The sequence below is a fragment of the Pseudochaenichthys georgianus genome, chromosome 21, assembly GCF_902827115.2.
Source record: "Pseudochaenichthys georgianus chromosome 21, fPseGeo1.2, whole genome shotgun sequence".
Classification (NCBI taxonomy): Eukaryota; Metazoa; Chordata; class Actinopteri; order Perciformes; family Channichthyidae; genus Pseudochaenichthys; species Pseudochaenichthys georgianus.
In genome coordinates this window covers 30,454,476-30,480,133 of record NC_047523.1, presented here as the reverse complement: position 1 = coordinate 30,480,133, position 25,658 = coordinate 30,454,476, and the positions used below count along the sequence as shown (strand labels likewise).

Genomic DNA, 25,658 nt, shown 5'->3' with positions numbered 1-25,658 from the left:
TATTATTATTAACAGGTATGAACAAGTAGTCATAGTAAGGCTCTGTTTATTTAAACTTAAAACAACTTTAAACATCCATGCCAGAGCCCGAGAGAGATCTAGGGCTCTGATCCATGCTTTGAAGCTGTGGGAATGGTGGATCCGCCCACCTTATGAAACGTGATCACGCATGCGCGGTGACGTTGCTGGTCGTAGCCAGTCTATGGTCGTAGCAAGCAGCTATCACTCTCGGTCTACAGACAGGACAAGGTAAGAGTTTTGCTGCACATCTACTCTAATGTTTCTCCCAGACAATGAAACGTATTATAACATTTGTTTGTTTAGTCAACAAATTCACTTTATGGGTGGTGAACTTACTCACCAAACGTCCCAGGGACAAAAACGTACTAGCTGCTAGCACATTAAGTGTTACGTTTTAACTATGCATGTCGTATGTTAACACATGTAAGGTTCTTATTCAAAGTTACTTGTTTAACGTGAAGTGTCTGTGTTCAGAGAAGTAGTAATTATGTGTGTAAAGTGACGTGAAACACTGTTCCATGAGGCACAGTTGTTTGGGAAAGGTTGAACTTTGTCTAAATAGCAATCTTTGTGCAGCAGTAGTTTAATGCATAGTTTATGCATTAAATAACCCTGTGTAGTTACAGTAAGTGTATTTACAGTTCTTTACAGCAGCTCTGCTCATTTTATTTTTTTAATGCAGTGCTTAATTCTCTGCAGTATGCATGGGAATTGTGCTAAAAACGAACGATTACCTTAAAAACACAACACTAAAATAACATATTATAATATCCCAGAGCACGAAGGAATGTGCTTGTTTTCCTTAAAACCAAAATAATGTAATTTAAAATGATTAAAAGCAGCAAACTCTCACATTTTAGATCCTTTGACCAGTGAATGTTTTGTATTTATCTTAACTAGTTACTTCAGTAAATCATTTCTCATCATAATTGATTGTCATGTTGATTGATAGATAATTAAGTCAATGAATCACTCGGCTATATATTGACTGGTCCTGCTGATAGTGCATTACTAGGCAGTTCAGGTCATCTGACTACTCCTTTGTGTCAATCACATAAACTAGGCCACCTCTGTAATGTTTAACTCTGTTTATCACTCCAGGAGCTGTTAGACGAGAAGGTCACCATGGTGCTGAACCCTGTCATTTCCAAGCTTTCTGGTAAACTCGTTGTTCTTGCCAGTGCTTCTCCTAGGAGACTGGAGATTCTCAACAATGCGGTAGGTTGCATCCTGGTTAAACTTATAGGAATTATATTTATATATATTAGGGATCGACCGATATGGCTTTTTCAAGGCCGATACCGATTATTAGTAATCAAGGAGACCGATAACCGATATTTGGAACCGATATACATTTGCAGTAAAATGAGAAAATCTTGGTGTCAAAATATAGAATAACACAAACTCCAACACAACTCAACACAACTTCTTTGAAATGCATTTAAGCATAGCCTATATTATGTTTAATGAACTTTTAAACCTCTTACAACTGGTTTCCTCTCTGAGCCCTTTTCTTTAGTGCAGCCATCTGCTATGAGTTAGAGAGAGACAAGAAGTGGGGCTGCAGGCTGACATGCTTAACTAACAATAATGCTTAATTTATTATATCAAACCAATGCCTGTCTATCTAGCATAAAATCCCAATAAGCTGCTAGCAACTGCAAAACACTAGTGCTAGCTAATGTTTTGCAAACTATTAAAAGTGAGGCTATTACAGTAGACCTAACGTTAGACTAGTAGCCTCACTTCTAATATTTTGCTAACATTTGCTAAATACATGTTGATTAGCTAATGAGCTTCACATATCAACCTGAAAAACTGCGAGGCTTCACTCGCAGCCCCCCCTCCGCACCACAGTTCCTCCGCTGCGAGACGCTGCACGCTGACTGACTTCCCGCGTCCCTGTGTAACTGGGACGCTGATAGAATTGGATCAATAGATCGTGCTGTTTTTGCAACTTCAGCTGAGGGGATTGGGATGTTTATTGAATTTCGGCTTTCAACTGATTTACCTTCGAAACACATGTATGGCTCCGCCGCTCAGCGCTGCTGCTTGCCTCTGTCTGTGTCTGCGTTCTTCGCACCTTCCTGTAATCTGAGAAGGTCCCGCCTCTATGGCTGGCTCCCGCCTGGAAAATCTTCAGTGTTGATTGACACTTCAGTAATAGCCTATCAGATAGCGCTGTGGGCGGGACATTGCTCATGTACAGAGAGTGGTGACTGCAGACAGAGAAACGGCCGCATCAGAGCCAAAGTGTTATCGGCAATTTTGTAAAAAAAAGGCCGATACCGATAATCGGTCAAATGATGAATATCGGCCCCGATAATCGGCCTGGCCGATAATCGGTCGACCCCTAATATATATATATATATATATATATATATGTGTATATATACAGTGGGGCAAAAAAGTATTTAGTCAGCCACCAATTGTGCAAAAGTTCTCCCACTTAAAAAGATGAGAGGCCTGTAATTTTCATCCTCGGTACACTTCAACTATGAGAGACAGAATAGGGGGAAAGAATCCAGGAAATCACATTGTAGGATTTTTAATGAATTAATTGGTAAATTCCTCGGTAAAATAAGTATTTGGTCACCTACAAACAAACAAGATTTCTGGCTCTCACAGACCTGTAACTTCTTCTTTAAGAGCCTCCTCTGTCCTCCACTTGTTAACTGTATTAATGGCACCTGTTTGAACTCGTTATCAGTATAAAAGACACCTGTCCACAATCTCAAACAGTCACACTCCAAACTCCACTATGGCCAAGACCAAAGAGCTGTCAAAGGACACCAGAAACAAAATTGTAGACCTGCACCAGGCTGGGAAGACTGAATCTGCAATAGGTAAAGAAATCAACTGTGGGAGCAATTATTAGAAAATGGAAGACATACAAGACCACTGATAATCTCCCTCGATCTGGGGCTCCACGCAAGATCTCACCCTGTGGGGTCAAAATGATCACAAGAACGGTGAGAAAAAATCCCAGAACCACACGGGGGACCTAGTCAATGACCTGCAGAGAGCTGGGACCAAAGTAACAAAGGCTACCATCAGTAACACACTACGCCGCCAGGGACTCAAATCCTGCAGTGCCAGACGTGTCCCCCTGCTTAAGCCAGTACATGTCAGGCCCATCTGAAGTTTGCTAGAGAGCATTTAGATGATCCAGAAGAGGATTGGGAGAGTGTCATATGGTCAGATGAAACCAACATAGAACTTTTTGGTAAAAACTCAACTAGACGTGTTTGGAGGAGAAAGAATGCTGAGTTGCATCCAAAGAACACCATACCTACTGTGAAACATGGGGGTGGAAACATCATGCTTTGGGGCTGTTTTTCTGCAAAGGGACCAGGACGACTGATCCGTGTAAAGGAAAGAATGAATGGGGCCATGTATCGTGAGATTTTGAGTGCCAACCTCCTTCCATCAGCAAGGCTGGGTCTTACAGCATGACAATGATCCCAAACACACCGCCCAAACACACCGCCCGGGAAATGAAGGAGTGGCTTCGTAAGAAGCATTTCAAGGTCCTGGAGTGGCCTAGCCAGTCTCCAGATATCAACCCCATAGAAAATCTTTGGAGGGAGTTGAAAGTCCGTGTTGCCCAGCGACAGCCCCAAAACATCACTGCTCTAGAGGAGATCTGCATGGAGGAATGGGCCAAAATACCAGCAACAGTGTGTGAAAACCTTGTGAAGACTTACAGAAAACGTTTGACCTCTGTCATTGCCAACAAAGGGTATATAACAAAGTATTGAGATGAACTTTTGTTATTGACCAAATACTTATTTTCCACCATAATTTGCAAATCAATTCTTTTAAAATCATACAATGTGATTTTCTGGATTTTTTTTTTTTCTTCTCATTTTGTCTCTCATAGTTGAGGTATACCTAGGATGAAAATTACAGGCCTCATCTTTTTAAGTGGGAGAATTTTCACAATTGGTGGCTGACTAAATACTTGCCCCACTATATGTGTATATGTATGTGTATGTGTGTATATATATATATATATATATATGTGTGTATATATATATATATATATATTAGGGCTGTCAAACGATTAAAAATTTTAATCAGATTAATCACAGTTTAAAAATTAATTAATCATGATTAATCACCATTCGAACTATGTCCAAAATATGCCATTTATTTATGTATATTGTTGTGGGAATGGAAAGATAGACGAAAGAAGGCGGATATATCCATTTAACATACAGTATCTATGTTTATTATAACATTTTTCTGCGTGTCAAAATGAAAGACAACCCACACACCTATCAATCATCAAACCGTGGGGTCTTAATTCATGACGTGCTGATTTCTATCAACGGGGGAGTACTTCAGGAAAGTCGACAGGGGGGGGGGCTAGTGGAGTACTTTGTGACCACAGAGGCTGAAGTCGAATAGTCCATTTAGCTTAGGAACCTTCCTAAAGGAGTGAAATGACCTGGAAGTCCCTCAGTGGCAGCCATGATAAGTGCCGTTCGAATTCTCTAGAATGATGAGAATGATAGGAAAGGAGGTTTCAAACTTCCTTTATAGCCTCCTTTAGCTTAGGAACCACTGGACCTCCCTAACCGACAGGAGAAGCGAAAATGCTGCCCCACAATGCCTTGCAGCCGCAGCATTTGCCGTCACTCGAGTCTCGGCCGTTCACGGAAACAACCGATTATGACCGAGAAATGATATCATGAAAGTTACGGTGCTTATTAAGCTTTTTAAAACATAGGTGGTAAGTGCTTTGTTTTGAACGTTCATCAGTATTATAATCAAAAAGAGAAATATGAACGTTAGTTTTCACTGAAATTATCAAATAAAGTCAACATTTCAGTCTTTACTGAGCTGTGTGGGGTTTGTTCAACTTTTAAAAGATGTTTGAATGGTGATATACACAGTGATAGATGTTAAGGACTAATGTTTATAATAAATACATTTGTATTGATTTTAAGATCTTTAGTTCATACAATCATATGTATTGGGATCATTTGTATTAATGTGGACCGGAGGGAGAGGGTGACGAGCATAAGTTTCACTTTCCTTTTTTATTTCAATTCCAACTTTGGTCCTGAAGAATATGTTTCTCTGTTGTCCACGTTCATAAAGCAAAGCAGCAGCATCAGAGCACGGTGCAGAGTCTCTAGATGAGTTTACAGTAGTCCCTCGTTCTTATTAAACATCCATGTTGTAGTCCGCTGTATAGAAAACTGTGGTTTCCATGGTTTCCCCACAGCAGCAGACGCACACAATGACGTCCGCTGGCGCATCATAAACACGTCGGATAGTGAAAGTGCATTCGGATTCTCTAAAGTACCGCAGTCTCTTCTCCTAAGTCCTTTTGAATTCTCCTATCCACTATCCCTTAACCCCGTGACGTTTCACTCAGAGGTCAAGGAATAGACGATAGGGTTAGAACTTAGGAGCTGATTTTTAAACTATCCGACTGCAGCCAGAGTGTGAACGTTGTGATCAGCTGTTTTAGCGCAGTTCTCCAGTGAAGGGGGGGAGTCTCCCTCCGCAGCCGGTTGGCGTAGTTTTGGCACAGTTCCGTTGTACAGACCGACGTTAACAGCAGCCCTGCCTGTGCACACGGAGACCGACTCTGTCGTCCGGTGATCTAACCGCCTTCTGGAAAAGCTTCACAAGTACGTCGGTACGCAAATGCGCTTTGTGACACAAGTGACGGTACGCATTTCAGATTAAGCACATCACCTGCGTACCACAGTTAGTTATGTGCACCCCTGTACTACAGCAAAAGTATTCTCCGTCGGGACTTCCTGCAACAACACCACGCCATTATCAAAGATGTTCTATTGAGAAGACGATCACTACGTGACAAAAGTTTTCAAAACCGTGGCTACTGAAATAAATCTTACTAACTGCTGTCTGTGCAATTTACTCCGCGAGAGTTGGCAGACTTTATTTTGCTTACTTTAACATCATTTTTCATGGTGGGGCTAAGCCCTTTCTTGGTATGGGTGTAGCCTACCCCAGCCATACCCTGGCGCTGCCGCTGGTGGCAGGTATGGGGCGGGCCATTCTGCACATGCGTTAAATATTTTAACGCAATTAATTCAAAAAAGTAATTACCGCCGTTAACGCGATAATTTTGACAGCACTAATATATATATATGTGTTTATATATATATACACACACACATACACTATATATATATATATATATATATATATGTGTGTGTGTGTGTATGTATATATATATATATATATGTGTGTGTGTGTATATATATTAATGCTGTCAAAATTATCGGGTTAACGGCGGTAATTAATTTTTAGAATTAATTGCGTTAAAATATTTAATGCATGTGCAGAATGGCCCAATAGAGTCTGTCTGCAGACCGCAGCAAGGAGGCGTTTCCTATAGGGGCGTTTCCTATAGGGGCGTTTCCTATAGTGAACGACGGGAGCCGGCTCTCGCCCGCGAACGAGACGTTTTTTGTTTTGTTTTTGCAGAGGGATCTAGATCGGCATGAAGGCACATTATGCAATGTGGACATTATCCCGCTTATTACACATGGCCACATTCTCAACAAAGTAACGACATGACTCCCAATAATAATTGAAATGCTTTTATGGATTTAGAAAAAGATTTTATTGATTTAAAAAATAGTTTTTTGTATTGATTTAAATTGACATGCATCCGCTAAGAAAAGTAGTCCGTTGTTACTGTTTGAACTAACGTAACAACGGCAGGAACTGCTTCTATAGTGTTTTTGAGGAGCTTTTTGATTACAGATTTGAAAACATCGTTGCTTGCTTTAAAAGTAGCACAATTCATTATGTCAAACCTTGAAAGATATCCCTGCCCTAATGCCAAAAGTAACTGGCAACTGAATATATGTCGCCGTAGCTATGATGTCTATGTCTGGACCGCTGCGTAAAAAGGAGGGTTTCTGACCCATTACTTCTCTTCTTACTTCTATAAGAATAAAACACGGAGGACGGAGATCTCTTTTTGTCCCCCTCTTCTCCCCGCTGCAGCCTAGCAGCTGATCTCAAAGCACGCTCCCCTCTCCTGCAGGGAGAAAAACTATATTTATATACTTTATATAGGTTGATACAGTAGCCCCTTTTTTAAAATAGTTTTTATAGGTGTTGCTATCTGTTTTGTGTAGCGTGGTTCAACAAGCAAGTCAATGCATTCATTGGGTGGTATCAGAGAGTTACACGGGTCTGTAAATGCAATGAAAACAATTGGCCACAGCAAATAATTTATATTAAACATGTAATTTTTACTTTTGAATACTTTAGTACAAAGGATGTCTTGAATAATTTAAGTGATATATGTGTACACATATAAATCATTAGTCAAAACAGCGCTACATTTGATTTAATTAAAAGGTATAATATGTGGTAAACTGAAGAGCCCTTTGGGAGCCGAAAGAGCCGGCTCTTCTTGGTGAGCCAAATGATCCGGCTCAGCAAGAAGAGCCGGAATTCCCATCACTAGAACAATGACTTCTTCTGCGAGGATTTATAAAAGCAGCTGGATAAAAAAAGTTAGGAAACGCCCCTATAGGAAACGCCCCTATAGGAAACACCTCCTTGCTGCGGTCTGCAGACAGACCCATCTCGAATGGCCCGCCCCATACATCCCACCAGTGGCAGCGCCAGGGTATGGCTGGGGTAGGCTACATCCATACCAAGAAATGGCTTAGCCCCACCATGAAAAATGATGTTAAAGTAAGCAAAATAAAGTCCGCCAACTCGCGCCGAGAATTGCACAGACAGTAGTTGGTAAGATTGATTTCAGTAGCCACTTGTCTGGAAATACCGAAGACCAGAAACGGTTTTGAAAACTTTTGTCACGTAGTGATCGTCTTAATAGAACATCTTTGATAATGTCTTCTGGCCAATCAGAATCAAGATAACAGGGCGTGGTGTTGTTGCAGGAAGTCCCGACGGAGAATACTTGTGCTGTAGTACAGGGGTGCACATAACTGGTACGCAGGTTATGTGCGTAATCTGAAATGCGTACCGTCACAAAGCGCATTTGCGTACCCAGGTCCTTGTGAAGCTTTTCCAGAAGGCGGTTAGATCACCGGACGACAGTCGGTCTCCGTGTGCACAGACAGGGCTGCTGTTAACGTCGGTCTGTACAACGGAATCGTGGGAGACTCCCCCCCCCTTCACTGGAGAACTGCGCTAAAACAGCTGATCACAAAGTTCACACTGTGGTCAACACACTGAATTAAGACCCCACGGTTTGATGATTGATAGGTGTGTGGGCTGTCTTTCATTTTGACACAGAAAAATGTTATAATAAACATACATAGTGTATATTGAATGGATATATCCGCCTTCTTTCATTTATCTTTCCATTCTGTGATGCTGACAATTGAGCGGTCCAGACCAAGCAAGGAGGCAGAGGCAGCACGTCCCAAATATAACCCGGTGTGGGCATTTATTACAGCATGAACCCAATACACACAGCCTCAATCCTGCTGCTGCTGTTCACGTGGGCACAGCCTGCAGCCACCAGGATCTCACACACACTACCAGCCACAAAACAGACAGGGCAACAGACCCTAAATACACACACTAATCAGCAATTCGACACAGGTGGGGGGGGGGGGAGAAGACAACACAGGGCACCAGGTGCACACAATCAACAGCCACAGACATGGGGGAAGGGGAACACTTTTAACATGAAACCAGGACACAGAGACAGACAAACTAGTTACATAAATTACATATATTCCCATGCTTCCTGTGCAATGTTTTTAATGCTATATTACCCGTAACGGAGGCCGAGATCTATGGGCCCAGAGATCACCTCCGTTACACATTCCCACAACAATATACATAAAGAAATGGCATATTTTGGACATAGTTCGAATGGTGATCATGATTAATTAATTTTTAAGCTGTGATTAATCTGATTAAAAATTGTAATCGTTTGACAGCCCTAATAATTATATATCGTTTTTGTTTCTCCTCTCCTACACTTCAGGGCTTACGGTTACAGGTGGTTCCATCCTGGTTCAAGGAAACTCTTGACAAGGGGCTTTTCAAAGCCCCTCATGAGTATGCTGTGGAGACAGCCAGACAGAAAGCCCTGGAGGTGGCCCGCAGGATGCCCTTTGTGAGAGCAATTCCTTTTTGTATGACAGTATATCTATTATCATTATATTTCATTAGATTTTGATAACTTAGTGTCGATTACTTTGCTCTAGAAACACCTGAAGACTCCAGACATCGTAATCGGAGCGGACACTATTGTGGTAAGAGGAAGAAAGCTTTACATTACTTTTGTTTCTTTCTCTGTGCAATACATGTTGTATGTGTTTGCTGGACCTCAGAACAGCATTGGTGCCAGTTTTTTTTCTCTATCCAATATTTTCCTGTATATGTGTTTAAACATGGCGTTTTAAGCCTATATTTGAAGTGTGGTGACTGATTAAATAAATAATAAACAGTATATATATTGTAGTGTGTGCTGAAACAGGTGAGTTATCCTGCTCTGCTTACATTAGACTTACATTGTCTGTGGGCATATTCATAATTTTCATGGGATTTAACATTCATTACACAATAACAATTGAATAGACCAGAACAAACATTTCCTGAAATTGGCATGATTTTATTTATATATTATTTATTTATATACTGTGTGTATATATATATATATATATATATATATATATATATATATATATGATAGCAGTCCTTAATTATTTATCTCCAAAGTAGCCATGACAAATTCCCATTTATAGACGCAGTTTACGATCCATGTTAGAATTTGGCCACGATTTACCAGGTATTTTACATTATGTATTTGCTTGTGTTTTTCATTTCCACAGACTGTAGATGGCATGATTCTGGAGAAACCTGTGGACAAAGATGATGCTTACAGAATGCTTTCGAGGTGAGTGTCATTTACATCATTATATCTAGTTAACATGTGAAACGGCTGGTACTTGTTTACAGTTCCTCTTTTCTTTAATTCTCCCTGTCAGATTGAGTGGTAAAGAGCACAGTGTCTTCACTGGTGTAGCGATTGTCCTCTGCCATGAGAAAGAAAGTAAGTACAACTGAAGGTTATTTTCAGTTTGACGAAATTTGATGACGCAAAACAGTCAAGTCATTTCAGGTAGTTTTTTTATTTTCTATTTTTAGTGTCTTTGTCTTTTGAGAATAAAAGTACAGTAATTCTAATGTAGGATTGAATACTAGGATATTATAATATATATGGGGGGGGGCCCTACTGGTCAAATGATTCTAGTGTTTGACACATATCATTTCAAAACCTCCCTGCTCCCCAGACGAAGAAGTGGACTACCAGTTGATTGACTTCTACGAAGAAACAAAAGTGAAGTTTGCTGATCTTTCGGAAAATATGCTGTGGGAGTACATCAATAGCGGTGAACCCATGTGAGTATGACCATTTGACCTTTCACATGTGTAATCAGGGGCGCCGCCAGGGATTTTGGGCCCCATGAAAATATATCACATTGGGCCCCACCACCAGGCACAGGCCACGCCAACCAAGCACAATTGCTATAACCACACCTCCAGAACCCAACCCACTCATTTATGCTTAAAATAACTCTACCTGTACAGGCTTGCATCTATCTTGTAGTCCAATACTAACTGCACAATATTTACTGACACTGAGCGGTGAAAATATAACACTGTGCAGACTGCAAATTCTACTGCAACATTCTGCTGCACTATTTCATATAACACTAACATGCCTGACAATAGATCTCAATAGTCATCTTTTATGGTGTAAATGCCTTTTTAATAACATTTTTGAATGGAACAATCATAAATCTAAATAAATATAACTTAAATATACATGACCTCTTAAATTAAAATAAAGTGAACATTAACACCAATATTATCATTTATAAAATGCTCTAACAAAAAAAATAACATAAGCAGCAGATTTTTTTATTAAATATACATACCAACTACAAAATAAGCGGGTATTAAAGTGTAAATGGACAAAAAAACGGAAATGCCTGATGGTGGTGCTAAATCAGAGCCTATTACCTGTTCTCAGTCTTTTTCTCATCATGCATCGTGTGTGTAGTGATCCAATATCGTTACCATAGCCTTGCCCTTTAACAGTTATTACGAGCCCTTGCTCAGCCTTACTCACCAAGAGCCCAGCACCTAACCTTCTTACAGGCAAAGTCACTGATCAAGTCCTTGAAGTCCAGCTTTCTAGCCAACTGGCTTTCAATGGACAGCATGGCAAGACTGCAAAGCCTTATGGGGGGACAGGGCTGCTGAGCCTAAAGATGGATCTGTTGGTCCTGGCACCAGGGGGAGGGACAACTGATTTAGTATGAATAGGTGCTAAAAATGTACCTGCATTTATTAAATGTCAGCTAAAAGAGGAGTGAAATTAAAAACCTCAAAACAATTATTATTTACAATGGACTACGCTTAGCTAACAGACTAATTTCCACCACTCATAGACCACACCCACCCACCAATTTCCACCACTCATAGACCACACCCACCGTGAACGACGGGAGCCGGCTCACGCCCGCGAACGAGCCGTTTTGTTTTTGTTTTGCGGAGGGATCTAGATCGGCATGAAGGCACATTATGCAATGTGCACATTATCCCGCTTATTACACATGGCCACATTCTCAACAAATTAACGACATGACTCCCAATATTAATTGAAATGCTTTTATGGATTTAGAAAATTATTTTATTGATTTAAAAAATAGTTGTTTGTATTTATATTGACATGCATTCGCTAAGAAAAATAGTCCGTTGTTACTGTTTGAACCAATGTAACAACGGCAGGAACTGCTTCGAGTGTTTTTGAGGAGCTTTTTGATTACAGATTTGAAAACATCGTTGCTTACTTTAAAAGTAGCACAATTCATTATGTCAAACTTTGGAAAGTATCTAGATATCCCTGCCCTAATGCCAAAGTAACTGGCAACTGAATATGTGTCGCCGTTGATGTCTATGTCTGGACCGCTGCGTAAAAGGAGAGTTTCTGCCCCGTTACTTCTCTTCTTACTTCTATAAGAATAAAACACGGAGGAGGGAGATCTCTTTTGCTCCCCCAGCAGCTGATCTCAGAGCACGCTTCCCTCTCCTGCAGGGGGGCGTGGTCAGATGCAGCTCACTGAATCATATATATACTTTATATAGATATGGCCCTACAATATATTGTTCAAATATAGCATGATGGGTCCACTTTAAGTAATACAAGACAGAATGATGATGATGATCTCCGCGCTACAGCTGCTCCGTGCATGCATGCAGGTGACATGTAATATCCAAGGATTATAGACGGTTGGATGCTGCTGTTTTGAGCATTGCAATATATTTATTTTCACTATGTTATTTATTTATGATTATCCTTAGGCTCAGCAAAGATTTGATGTCAGCTGTTGCTGTCTTTTTTTCTATAGCCAATAGTTACTGAACTAGAGCCCTGCTGTTTTGTCAGGGCCTTTTCTTTAAATATAATTTTAAAATGTCGATACAGTAGCCCCTTTTTTAAAATAGTTTTTATAGGTGTTGCTATCTGTTTTGTGTAGCGTGGTTCCACAAGCAAGTCAATGCATTCATTGGGTGGTATCAGAGAGTTACACGGGTCTGTAAATGCAATGAAAACATTTGGCCACAGCAAATAATTTATATTAAACATATCATTTTTACTTTTGAATACTTCAGTACAAAGGATGTATTGAATAATTTAAGTGATATATGTGTACACATATAAATCATTGATTAGTCAAAACAGGGCTACATTTGATTGAATTAAAAGGTATAATATGTGGTAAACTGAAGAGCCGAAAGAGCCGCTCTTCTTGGTGAGCCAAGCCAAATGATCCGGCTCACCAAGAAGAGCCGGAATTCCCATCACAGAGGCCCAATCCCAAATCACCCCCTCGACCCTACCCCTCCGTGACGGAGTGAACTCCGTCTGTAGCCACACTCGCAGCTGAATGAAGTTCCCTCCATTAAGGGTTAAGGGTATAAATACAGCAGCAAGCTTTGGGACGGCCTCAGCTCTCTCCGGCAGAAACAGGAAATGCCGTAACTGTATGTAACAACGGGTCAAATCAGCATCTCTTAGAAAAAAATGTAAATTAATAACTCAAATAAAACTCCAAACATCTTTAATTGTGTTCTTTTAGTTTTAGTCTTAGTTTTTGCAACAGTCTGTAAATATACACAACTTCATAATAAAATGCACACATTTACCTTTTTCTAGACTAAACACAGGTATTATCCTGTTAAAAACATATGAGGTTATCATGAGGTTGTTAACATCGCAATTTATCAGTGGATGTTTGCTGGAACTGTTTGTTAAAGATCAAATGCAAAGATTTTTTTATAATTGCCAGTAAAATCGAAATCATATAGCTACAACACTATCTAAGATATTGCAGTATTAAAATCGGAGATAATATGCGTCTGGCAATGCGCAATATTTATTTTGTTCAACCCCCAACACCAAGTCCGACGATTTATTTCTCAGCCGCTCGTCTCCGCAAGATGGCGTCGCGTGACGTCAGAGTGGCCAAACATATTTCCACCTGGCTTATCGCTCACAGCTGCTTCCGCCGATAGTACAACTTAGTTTCATTATCATGTCTGATTCTGAGTAGACTATAGACTAAAAGCTTTAGGAATCCAAACTATAACATATAATAAGTACCTTGTATCAAGATTGATGCAAAACAAGTTAAATTTGACCTTTTTTAGAGAGGTTTAGAAAAATAAAGTCCAGGCGACCTCTGGGTAATTTGGGAACCATCAGTTCCATTTGAACTTTTTCACTGTAAAAATCATTTTATTACTTTGAATTATCACTATAGGTATTCATTCCATCCAAATACAACTGTTGTGAAAAAGAAATAAAACATACTCTGTTATCCTCTTAGCCCCACGGACCCGAAATCGCGTCATTTGCAGGAAACGACGTCTAAGGAACCTTAATATTTAATAAACTATGAATATTTTATATCCATATAACGGGAAAAAACTCATTTAACTGATCTTTTTAAAAAAAAAAAAAATGTAAACACAATGCTAACAGTGAGCCTCTGAATTAGCCCCGAGCGAAAAATGCTAACCTATTACTGCACCGAAAATCACTCCTAGCTCCCTTATTAATTATCCTAGCTCCACATCCAACACATTGTTTATGATCGTAAAGACACAGAATCTAACGGTGCCCACCTTAACACTGAAAGATAAAAACTCGTGAGGTTATCAACAAAAACGTACATCAAAACATGTGGCGCTAGGTACTAACATGAGCTAGGCTTTAACATGAGCTAGGCTTACCTTCCTCTTTGTCTGGTCTAAAATGGCATTAAAACGATGATGTAGTTAATCCATAGGTTAATATCCAATGGGGCTGTGTCCCCTTTGAAATGTTCTGATAATCTATAAGCAATACAACTGCAATTCCGTTATCTGCTGTCTGCTCTGTGCTCCGTGCGCTTTGAAATCAAATCAAAATGTGTTTACCTCAATTCTTTAGCGTTTCTGCATTGCCCGGCTCTTTCGTTCTTTCGGTTGTTTTTTGTGCTCAAATATGGAGGGGACGGCTCCGGGTTTCAGCCTCCGATGTACTTTAAATGCTTCTCCACCAACAGACTTGACGATGGCAGGATCAACATCGTATGCATCAGACCCGAAGTGGTCAGAGCACAACTTGCTCCATTTTGTCGGCTGCCAGCCAACACGATTCACTAAAATAATCCAGTTTCGGCGGATGATTTTGTCTTGGGGAAATGAATGAAAAATTCTCCCAGATCCCGCACCGTTCGTACATCCGAAAGCACAACAATAACCCATGTTTTGCGTGATTTCGCGGATATAATTCAGAGTTTTCTGCACCAGTCATGAGCGAAAAACACCGCTGACATGGGATGGACATGTCAGAAATTCAGATGGCTTTGGGTCGAGTTTTGTATCAATAAAAAGCTTTTCTTTGGGTGTATTATCTCGATTTAAATCAAATAAAAAATACAGGCAGTTTTAAAAACAAAATTTCTATAAAAATGTAGCATATTTGGAAGCTTTGCATTTGACCTTTACAGGGTTCGTACGGTCATTGAAAACCTGGAAAAGTCATGGAAATTGAAAATGCAAATTCCAGGCCCTGGAAAAGTTATGGAAAACAATATTTTTCCCAAAGTTTTGGAAAAGTCATGGAAATGTAACTAAAGTTGCGTCAAATATAATTTACATTTAATCTAATCGCTGAAATAATCTGCAGTCGCGAGCTGTTATGTGCCATCATGACGCGCATGGTGTTATTTTTAAATATATGAAGCGCTCGAGTCTTCCTGCCTCGGCTGAACTCTGCTGCTCCGGGGATGAGGGTCAGCTACATTATCTACGGTGTGTTCGTTAACTGTGCGGAGTCACTGTGGCACAGACTGCACCACTGGTGAACAGCTGTTAGAACGGGCCGTTCAGGTGTTCAGAGCAGAGCGGCAGAGCGTGATGTGAACTGAAACGTTTTTCTGTCGCAATATCATTTAAGGAATCGTTGAGCTAGCTAGCTAGCATACATTGTCACTATCTGCTAACGTTAGCTTTAGCCTTCGTTTTCTAATATTTTCATAGACTATAAACAGAGGTGGTATAAGTATAGATCTTGTACTTGATTAAAAGTAGAAGTACTCAGATCGTGTACTTTAGTAGAAGTAGGCTACTCAGATCTTGTACTTAATAAAAGTAGAAGTACTTAGATCTTGTACTTAATAAAAGTAGAAGTACTCAGATCTTGTACTTGAGTAAAAGTAGAAGTACCAGAGTGTAGGAATACTCTGTTTCAGTAAATGTCCTGCATTCAAAATGTTCCTCAAGTAAAAGTAGAAAAGTATTCCCGTCAAAATATAGTGAAAGTAGTGACAGTAAAAGTAGTCGTTGTGCATATTGGTCCATTTCAGAATAATATATATGATGTGTTTTATAATGATTGATCATGAAAGTGTTCTCAAAGCTGGTGAAGGTGCAGCTAGTTTGAATGGCTTTGTATACTGCAGGGTAGCTGGTGGATTTACTCCAGGTGGAACTAAAGTCTGATTTAACACTTGATTAGATTTCACATCATTCATCCAGATCTGTGATGGGTTCCATCCTGACACTAAAAACAAACACAAACAACAGACACACCTCTAATAAAGTACTAGTAAAAGTACAAATATACCCTGCTCAACCAAATCTCAAAATATTTAAAAAAAAATTTAAGAAGGAAAACACTAGTACAAACATGGACATTCAAAATTCACAATTAAATAAATAAATAAAGATAGGCATCTGTGTGACGCTGTAGTGAGTAGAAGTACACCATGTACCTCTGAACTGTAGTGGAGTCGCAGTACACCATGTACCTCTGAACTGTAGTGAGTAGAAGTACACCATGTACCTCTGAACTGTAGTGGAGTCGAAGTACACCATGTACCTCTGAACTGTAGTTGAGTCGAAGTACACCATGTACCGCTGAACTGTAGTGAGTAGAAGTACACCATGCACCTCTGAACTGTAGTGGAGTAGAAGTACAAAGTAGCAAAACATTGAAATACTTAATAAAGTACAAGTATCTCAAAACTGTACCCCCGTATAGTACTTGAGTTTATAAACTTAGTTACACCAGTGGCTATAAAGATAGAAAGACTCAGCCTTGCACAGAGGCATGACAATACATTTTCAAAATGCTCAACAGTGCTGCCAGAATTATAAACTGACTGCTACACAATTAAAATAAATACTTTTATATATTTCTATTAGATGTGACTCTTTGGCGTTTCTGTTATTACCTGCTGCTTTAGTTGTTCTGACTGCTAACATCCATCCATCCATCCATCTTCTCCCGCTTATCCGTGGTCGGGTCGCGGGGGTAGCAGTTCCAGCAGAGAGCCCCAAACTTTATTTTCCCTGGCGACATCAACCAGCTCTGACTGGGGGATCCCAAGGCGCTCCCAGGCCAGCGAAGAGATATAATCCCTCCACCTGGTCCTAGGTCTACCCCTTGGTCTCTTCCCAGCTGGACGTGCCTGGAACACCTCCCTAGGGAGGCGCCCAAGTGGCATCCTAACTAGGTGCCCGAACCACCTCAACTGGCTTCTTTCGACGCGAAGGAGGAGCGGCTCAACTCCGAGTCCCTCCCTGATGACCGAACTTCTCACCTTATCTCTAAGGGAGACACCAGCCACCCGGCGGAGGAAACCCATCTCGGCCGCTTGTATCCGCGATCTCGTTCTTTCGGTCATGACCCATCCTTCATGACCATAGGTGAAGGTAGGAACGAAAATGGCCCGGTAGACAGAGAGCTTTGCCTTCTGGCTCAGCTCCCTTTTCGTCACAACGGTGCGGTAAAGCGACTGCAATACCGCTCCCGCTGCACCGATTCTCCGGCCCATCTCACGCTCCATTGTTCCCTCACTCGAGAACAAGACCCCGAGATACTTGAACTCCTTCACTTGGGGTAAGGACTCATTCCCTACTTGGAGTGGACAGTCCATCGGTTTCCTGCTGAGAACCATGGCCTCAGATTTGGAGGTGCTGATCCTCATCCCAGCCGCTTCACACTCGGTTGCGAACCGATCCAGTGAGTGCTGAAGGTCGCAGACCGATGAAGCCATCAGAACCACATCATCTGCAAAAAGCAGTGGTGCAATCCTTAGTCCACCGAACTGCAGACCCCCCCCCCCCCACGACTACGCCTCGAAATCCGATCCATGTATATTACAAACAGGATTGGTGACAAAGCGCAGCCCTGGCGGAGGCCAACCCTCACCGGAAATGGGTCCGACTTACTGCCGAGGACCCGGACACAGCTCTCGCTTTGGGAGTACAGAGATTGGATGGCCCTGAGTAGAGACCCCCTCACCCCATTCTCCCGCAGCACCTCCCACAGTAACTCCCTGGGAACCCGGTCATACGCCTTCTCCAAGTCTACAAAACACATGTAGACCGGATAAGCGTACTCCCAGGCCCCCTCCAGGATCCTTGCGAGAGTAAAAAGCTGATCCGTCGTTCCACGACCAGGACGGAATCCGCATTGTTCCTCCTCAATCTGAGGTTCGACAATCGGCCTGACCCTCCTTTCAAGTACCTTGAAGTAAACTTTCCCGGGGAGGCTGAGTAGTGTGATGCCTCTGTAATTGGCACACACCCTCTGATCCCCCTTTTTGAAAAGGGGGACCACCACCCCGGTCTGCCACTCCTTCGGTACTGTTTCCGACTTCCACGCAACGTTGATGAGACGTGTCAACCATGACAGTCCTTCAACACCCAGAGCCTTCAGCATTTCCGGGCGGATCTCATCCACCCCCGGGGCTTTGCCACTGTGGAGTTGTTTGACGACCTCAGTGACCTCCCCCCGGGAGATTGGTGTTGATCCCCCGTCATACTCCAGCTCTGCCTCTAACATAGAGGGCGGAGTTGTCGGGTTCAGGAGTTCCTCAAAGTGTTCCTTCCAACGCCCTAACACTCCATCAGTTGAGGTCAACAACGTCCCATCCTTACTGTACACAGCTTGGATGGTTCCCTGCTTCCCCCTCCTGAGGTGTCGGACAGTTTTCCAGAACAACTTTCGTGCCGCCCGAAAGTCCTTCTCCATGTCTTCTCCAAACTTCTCCCACACCCGCTGCTTTGCCTCGGCCACGGATGAGGCTGCTGCCCTTCGGGCCTGTCGGTACCTTGCAGCTGCCTCGGGAGTCCCCCGGGATAACAAATCCCTGAAGGCCTCCTTCTTCAGTCGGACGGCTTCCCTGACCACAGGTGTCCACCAGGAGGTTCGAGGGTTACCGCCCCTTGAGGCACCTAGGACCTTGAGACCACAGCTCCCCACCGCGGCTTCGGCAATAGAGGCTTTGAACACCGACCACTCTGGTTCAATGTCCCCAACCTCCACAGGAATGCCCGAAAAGCTCCGCCGGAGGTGTGAGTTGAAGGCCTCCTGAACTTGGGCCTCCTCCAGACGTTCCCAGTTCACCCGAACTACACGTTTGGGCTTACCAGGTCTATCCAGAGGCTTCCCCCGCCACTCGACCCAACTCACCACCAGATGGTGATCAGTTGACAACTCCGCCCCTCTCTTTACCCGAGTGTCCAAAACATACGGCCTCAGGTCCGATGATACGATAACGAAATCGATCATGGACCTTCTGCCTAGGGTGCTCTGGTACCACGTACACTTATGAGCATCCTTATGTTCGAACATGGTGTTTGTTATGGCCAATCCATGACTAGCACAGAAGTCCAGTAACAAACCACCACTCCGGTTCAGATCAGGGGGCCGTTCCTCCCAATCATGCCCCTCCAAGTGTCTCCATCATTGCCCACATGTGCGTTGAAGTCTCCCAGCAAGACTAAGGAGTCCCCTTCAGGAGCCCCATACAGGACTCTTTCCAGGGTCTCCAAGAAGGCCGAATACTCTGAACTGCTGTTGGGTGCATAAGCACACACAACAGTCAGAGTTTTCCCCCCCATAACCCGCAGGCGTAGGGAGGCGACCCTCTCGTCCACTGGGGTAAACTCCAACAACGAAGCACCTAACCGGGGACTTGTGAGTATCCCCACACCCGCCCGGCGCCTCACACCTTGAGCAACTCCGGAGAAGAATAGAGTCCAACCCCTATCCAGAAGTAAGGTTCCAGAGCCGACGCTGTGCGTAGAGGTGAGCCCAACCAGATCCAACTGGTACCGCTCCACCTCCCGCACAAGCTCTGGCTCCTTCCCCCCCAGAGAGGTGACGTTCCACGTCCCCAAAGCCAGCTTCTGCCGCCCGGGTCTGGTCCGTCGAGACCCTCCGCTTTCACTGCCACCCTTCTGGCAGCGCACCGCACTGGCATCTGACTGCTAACATCCTCTGTTATTCCTCATTTTAAAGCCGATATTCCGTGGGGTCGGGGGGGCTCGGATCCTTGTCACCTTTTTCATACCTGATGACTTTGCATCCCTGACTACAGTTGCTTTAGCGTGTAGAAGATAGTAAGCCTACTATTTGATTTGTTTTAGATAGGCACTACATGTTTCATATGCAGAACTTATTTTCCTGTTCCATGTTCAAATAAGCCATTTTCAGTGGTAATTTTTGTTTGGTCATGGAAAATTAGGTAAAGGTCATTGAGAAGTCATGGAAAAGTCATTGAAAATCATTGGTGAAAAAGTGTATGAACCCTGCCTTTAACAGCTTGTTTCCTGACGGACACACACAGTGCTGAGACCGGTCAGGTAGAGACCGGTCTCAAGTCAGCACCGATGCAGACTCGCTGTTTGAGGGCTTGATAGCCCACTCCACACCGCTCCACACTCATTGGTTTGGAACAGCACTTAATGTTGCGGACCCTCCGGGCGAACGGGCAAACGGAGGGGGAGTGTGTAGGGGTAGGGGGTGATTTGGGATTGGGCCTAATGCTCTCACTCTCTGCTGCCAGAAAAAGCTGTGCCGCACAGCGTTTGGAGGCAGGACCAAACCATTACATGTAAATAGAGGGGGGTGTTCAGAGACTTTGGATAATTAACTTTTGGAAGAAAATAAGTTAAATGAATCGTAAGTTTAGTGAGTACATTATCAATATGACGTTATATTAATGTTAATTATTGATGATTGATGAAAGGTTACTTAAACATTTTTTCTGAATGTTCTAAAAAAATGTTGGGCTCCTGTCAGTCACGGGCCCTTAGAATCATCCTAACTTTTCACCCCCTTATGGCGCCCCTGTGTGTAATACAGTAGCTATTGATTTATCTCGGTGTGGTTACGTAACCTATCATTTGTTCAGTGGAGGTCATTTAAGTGGGTTCTTCATGAACCTGTTGCTTTTTGGACTTTGATGATTGATTTTTTTTTTTGTCAGATGTGTTTGCCTTTCCAACTTTGAAACAGACAATGTGTCAGCTCCACAAAATAAAATCTCTACTTGAGGTTATATTATTTGATTTGTTCTGCATTTAAAGAAGAAGCAAAATAAGAACTGAACTTTTTAAAGAACATCCATAACATTCATCTGGTTGTAACTTATATATATCAATATTCCAATTACTTGTATATAGACTATTCTGCACTATTTCTATTATATTATATATATTGTATTTTATTTACTTGCACTATTATCTGTTTTATTGTGTTGCACCGTTGGAGGAGCCTGTGACCTAAGAATTTAATTGTTGTAAGGGAAACTTCTGTGTAGCAGCAATGCACTGGGAGTCACCGACTCAGGAAAGAGACACGGGAAGAGCAGGAGCTTTGATGTCAAACACTGATGGTTTATTTGGAGCTTCGGCCGGAGAATTCACATCACAAGTCACAGCAGCCCCGATCTGACTGCACGGTAGAGTTGCCACGTCAATTCTGAAGAACTCTACCCCAGACCCATGTATTTAGCTAGTTCCGAGAGCATCATCAACATGCTGCATGACAAGATAAAATCATAACACCTCTATCAGCTGACGTCTACAGGCAGGAACAGGGAGACAGAACACTGAGAGCACAGCAGCCAAGGTTACGAGGTGCGTGTGCTCAGTCAGGACTGTTTGAACTGATAAACTGGGTCAAAGTTATGGGCCTTGGGAAATATTCTCCAACAATTGTCATAACAACACTGTAGCTATGTACATATGACAATAAAAGCCTTGAATCCTTGAGGAAGTGTCATTTCACAACAACCTATTTGTGTATGTGTACATTTTGTGTGTTCATGCTGCTTTATAATGACATGTTTGATTCTGTGTGTGTCAGGGACAAGGCTGGAGGCTACGGTATTCAGGCTCTCGGTGGGATGTTTGTAGAGTACGTTCATGGAGACTTCCTCAATGTTGTGGGTTTCCCCCTCAACCACTTCTGCAAGCAGTTGGACCTTATTTACAACTCCTCTACTTCCTCCTCGGATCAAGAAAGTTCAACAGTCTGGCTGAGCCACAACGGCAATCACGCTACCTCGAATCTCACTCAGCCTTCATCTGCCAACCATACACACCACATCCAGAGCAGCCCGTCAGCCAGTCCTGTGCATAAGGTTAGTTTTCTCGCCCTATAACCTGCTAACTCTTTTGTCTTTTATGTATAAGTAACAGTCTCCCCTTTTATAGGTGAAGAGGAAAAGCAGTGAAACTGAATTGAGTGAGAGTTCCATGACGTTGGTCAACAGCCTGTCCAAACATACCGGTAACAAAGATTCTCCGAATACAACATTACCACTGATGACCAGCAGAGGGCAGGTAAAGGAGCTCAATGTGACGGAGCCTGAGGAGAGTGAACCAAAACAAAAAGACTTGCAGCGACTCTGTGATTTATTGGATGGATTTCGAGCCTCAAAGGTAATTAGGAATAAACCTGGTATTCATATGTTGATAAAAGTATATTTTTCATATTGAAATATTAATGTAAGTCATTGTTGTGTTTACTTATAGAGGATGTAATGAAGCATTTAGATCTACTTAAAGAATAATCCTGATTTGCTCTCTTGCTGAGAGTTAGATAAAGTAGTTAATACAACATTCATATATGTATTTATAGTATTAAGCCACAGCCTTGATGTCTGCTTAGGAGACATAAGGATACACAAATTAAGTTGATTGAATGGATAAGAGGTGCTTGATTTTTTTTAATATCAAATGCATAAAAAAATATATATAATCAAAACCAAAGAAAAGTGTAAAATAAGGACATTTTTGTATTCACAAGGTTTCAATTTGGATGTTTCTCATGGTCTTCACAATCTACAAGTATAAAACAATCTTGAATTCACAATCCGATTCAGAAAATAAAGTCACACTTTGCTTCTGTATCTATTCTTCCGTTTCCAAAAATCTAGGCACTGTTTACGGCATCCAAGATGTGTGTGTTTGACGTGCTGCACAGCAGGCCGGGGGGGCTGGAGGCAGCACAGGTGGCCCAGGAGATCAAAGCCTCCCTGAAGGGCACTGAATGCCTGCTGGAGGCCTGTGTGTCTCTGGGTCTGCTGAGGAGCAAAGAGAGAAGTTAGACAGATACGATGATGGTTATTTAAAGAGACAGCGATTAGTACTTAACTTAAAACAAGCCTCATGTTTTATTGTGTCTCCACTCCAGTGTACGAGAACACGGATATGTCCACTCGCTTTTTGCTGTCGGATGCTCCTTTTTCGCTGCGGAGCCACATTCTGCATTATAACGACACAGTGTGGCCTATTTTCTCCCACCTTGAGAGTGGCGTACTGGAGGGAGTCAGCCAGCGTGACAAGGCTTTAAGCCAGACATCCAAGGACCAGGTGATTATCTCTATGTTCAGATGAATAAAATGTGGGGAGAGACACACCTTACAGATTCTATTTTTGTTGTTCCACTATGTCATTTGTTTCTATTTAAAGGACACTCTCCACAGCAGCCAAGACAGCAAACTGAGATTCATGAATGCCATGCACAACATTGCTAAAGTTACAGGGAAAGCTATAGCAACAGCCTTTGACCTCTCAAGTTTTAGAACTGCCTGCGACCTTGGAGGTAAGGAGAGACACTTAAGGTTTAAAATGATGTCTTTGAGTAATAAACCATTCCTTTACAAAACATAATTTTGTTTGTTCCAGGATGCACTGGGGCCATGGCCGACGAGTTCACTAAAGCCCATCCTGGATTGTCTGTGACCATTTTTGACTTGCCAACAGTTGTTCAGCTGAGGGAACATTTCCAACCTCTGCACACAGACAACAGGGTGTCATTTGTAGCAGGTCAGTTCATCATCATTCAAATAAACTCTCTGACTTATTCTGTGGGTCTCAAATATCAAAGTTATAATCTCACTCTCTCTGTGGTCCTAACTTATGTATTATGGCTCCTCTGTATCAACAGGAGACTTCTTTAAAGATGATTTGCCGAAAGCAGACTTGTACATCCTGGCAAGAATTCTCCACGACTGCTCCGATGAGAAATTGGATATTCTGCTGAGCAAAATCGCGGATGCATGCACACCAGGTAAAACTCTTACAGTTTTTTACTCCATACTTGACTAATTACATTACTTTATGTATGATTAGTATAACATTCTCAGTCATGGGAAATCTCATGTGAAACTTACAGCAGGACGACGCCCACATTCTGATAAGATCATATCTAAAATAGGCTACAGTTCACTTTGGTTTCAATAACCTGCAGCGTCAGTGTTGAACTGATAACAATTCTGTTGTTGTTGTGACATTTAGCAAAAAGGCAGGCGATTTCATAGCCAAGCCAAAATACTTACTATCGCCACTTTTGTTTACCTTCTTAACCTTTAGTCTTTTCCTAAAGCAAATGAATGCAAGGGGGGCCAGGGATTACAAAACAACCACCTACTTTTATAAAGTTGTACATCTACTTACACATCATGCACTTGCTCCATGCTGCCAGGCTGCGGGCTCCTGCTGATTGAGATCTTCCTGGATGAAGACAGAAAGGGCCCTAGTCGTGGGCTGCTCCAGGCCCTCGGCATGGGCGAGGGGAAACAGAGGAGCGCCACCGAATACAGTCTGCTTTTGAAGAGCCACGGCTTCATAACGGCACATGTCAGACATACAGGAAACCTCCTGGATGCTATGCTCTGCATCAAAGCGTGACGGACCAAATATCAGTGAATTATTTAGGTATTGGACCATAACAGAGATATGTTTTATAAATCATTAAATCATCTTCTTGTGCTCTAAGGTCCGTAAATTGTTTTTTTTTTACCTTAGGGACAGATAACCAGTACTCAGACTCTCTGTAAACTCTGATTTGGGGACATGCAAATTGTTCACTCTACTATGTACTTCCTTGATGATTTTATGGGATTCAAATTTAGCATTTGAATAATGCACACTAATGATCATGTTTTTCATTGATTTGATATTGACAGAAGGCCTTTGTAAAGGTAGGAGTACAATAGATAATACAAAGCATTATCAGGAAAATGTAACTAATCACCAAAATGAAAAGTATTCATAATGCAAGATAACCACTTTCAGATTGTTTAAATGATTAAATAGTACAAGTACTTATTCATTAGGGTTTAATTTGAATAATTGTATATAATGAAGGGTAGTTCATTTATTATTTATGTTGATTATATGTGTATTGTATTTTTATTGTTGCTTGTACTTTTTACAGCTAAACATAAAAGTATCTTTCTGTAAACTCTGTGTAGATTTCTCATTCCAAAAACATTCACACTGTGGTCCGCTGGGTGACGGCTGTGGCTGGAGAGTTCATCCTGCCTCTTAAAAACTCTGAAGTGTCATATTATGATGATGCAATATGGAGGCAATGAGAGTCACGGAAGAAATAACAAAAATGTAAGCGGCATTAACGCCTAAGTAGGATGCCATTTGTACAGATTATGCGTCTCCCCTGTGGACATGACTTCTTCATGTTTACATCAACCTTATAGGAGGCAGATTTCCAGTGATTACCAACCCAAGCCTTCTTCAATGGAGTCACGTCAGACCATTCTCTGAAGTACATGTGCAGCATTCATCTTGCTCTTGTATGCACTATTTAAACACAGCGTACGTTATTGCCACATTTGGTCATAATTGCCCTTTTTTGCAAAGAATGATCAAACTCCGACCACCTATTCTCTGACGCTAATCTTCCCCAAATTAAAGCTGCAGAGAAAATACTTTGCTTGTCACATCTTAACTTACAGTAGGCGCAGCTAAGTGATATTTGA

The 25,658-nt window shown here is 42.0% G+C and overlaps 1 protein-coding gene across 1 annotated transcript; it reads left to right on the top strand.

Moving 5' to 3' along the window:
• The first annotated feature begins 144 nt into the window (after positions 1 to 144).
• Positions 145 to 25,123, top strand: asmtl (acetylserotonin O-methyltransferase-like). The gene is made up of 15 exons (XM_034110478.1): positions 145 to 249; positions 1,123 to 1,239; positions 8,996 to 9,127; positions 9,219 to 9,266; positions 9,846 to 9,910; positions 10,002 to 10,066; positions 10,308 to 10,416; positions 21,737 to 22,013; positions 22,087 to 22,314; positions 22,812 to 22,977; positions 23,069 to 23,247; positions 23,347 to 23,479; positions 23,563 to 23,703; positions 23,825 to 23,947; positions 24,362 to 25,123. The coding sequence occupies exons 2-15, from the start codon at positions 1,147 to 1,149 to the stop codon at positions 24,565 to 24,567; spliced, it is 1,965 nt and encodes a 654-aa protein (XP_033966369.1). The 5' UTR covers positions 145 to 249; positions 1,123 to 1,146; the 3' UTR covers positions 24,568 to 25,123.
• Positions 25,124 to 25,658: the final 535 nt, after the last annotated feature.

What these genes read in the sequence shown, in the direction of transcription:
- asmtl (XM_034110478.1), top strand. Translation starts at nt 1,147, where the DNA reads ATGGTGCTGAACCCTGTCATTTCCAAGCTTTCTGGTAAACTCGTTGTT. An exon ending in CCTCTGCCATGAGAAAGAAA is followed by an intron (nt 10,067 to 10,307) that starts GTAAGTACAACT and finishes CCTGCTCCCCAG; the next exon opens with ACGAAGAAGTGGACTACCAG. An exon ending in ATGGATTTCGAGCCTCAAAG is followed by an intron (nt 22,315 to 22,811) that starts GTAATTAGGAAT and finishes CCAAAAATCTAG; the next exon opens with GCACTGTTTACGGCATCCAA.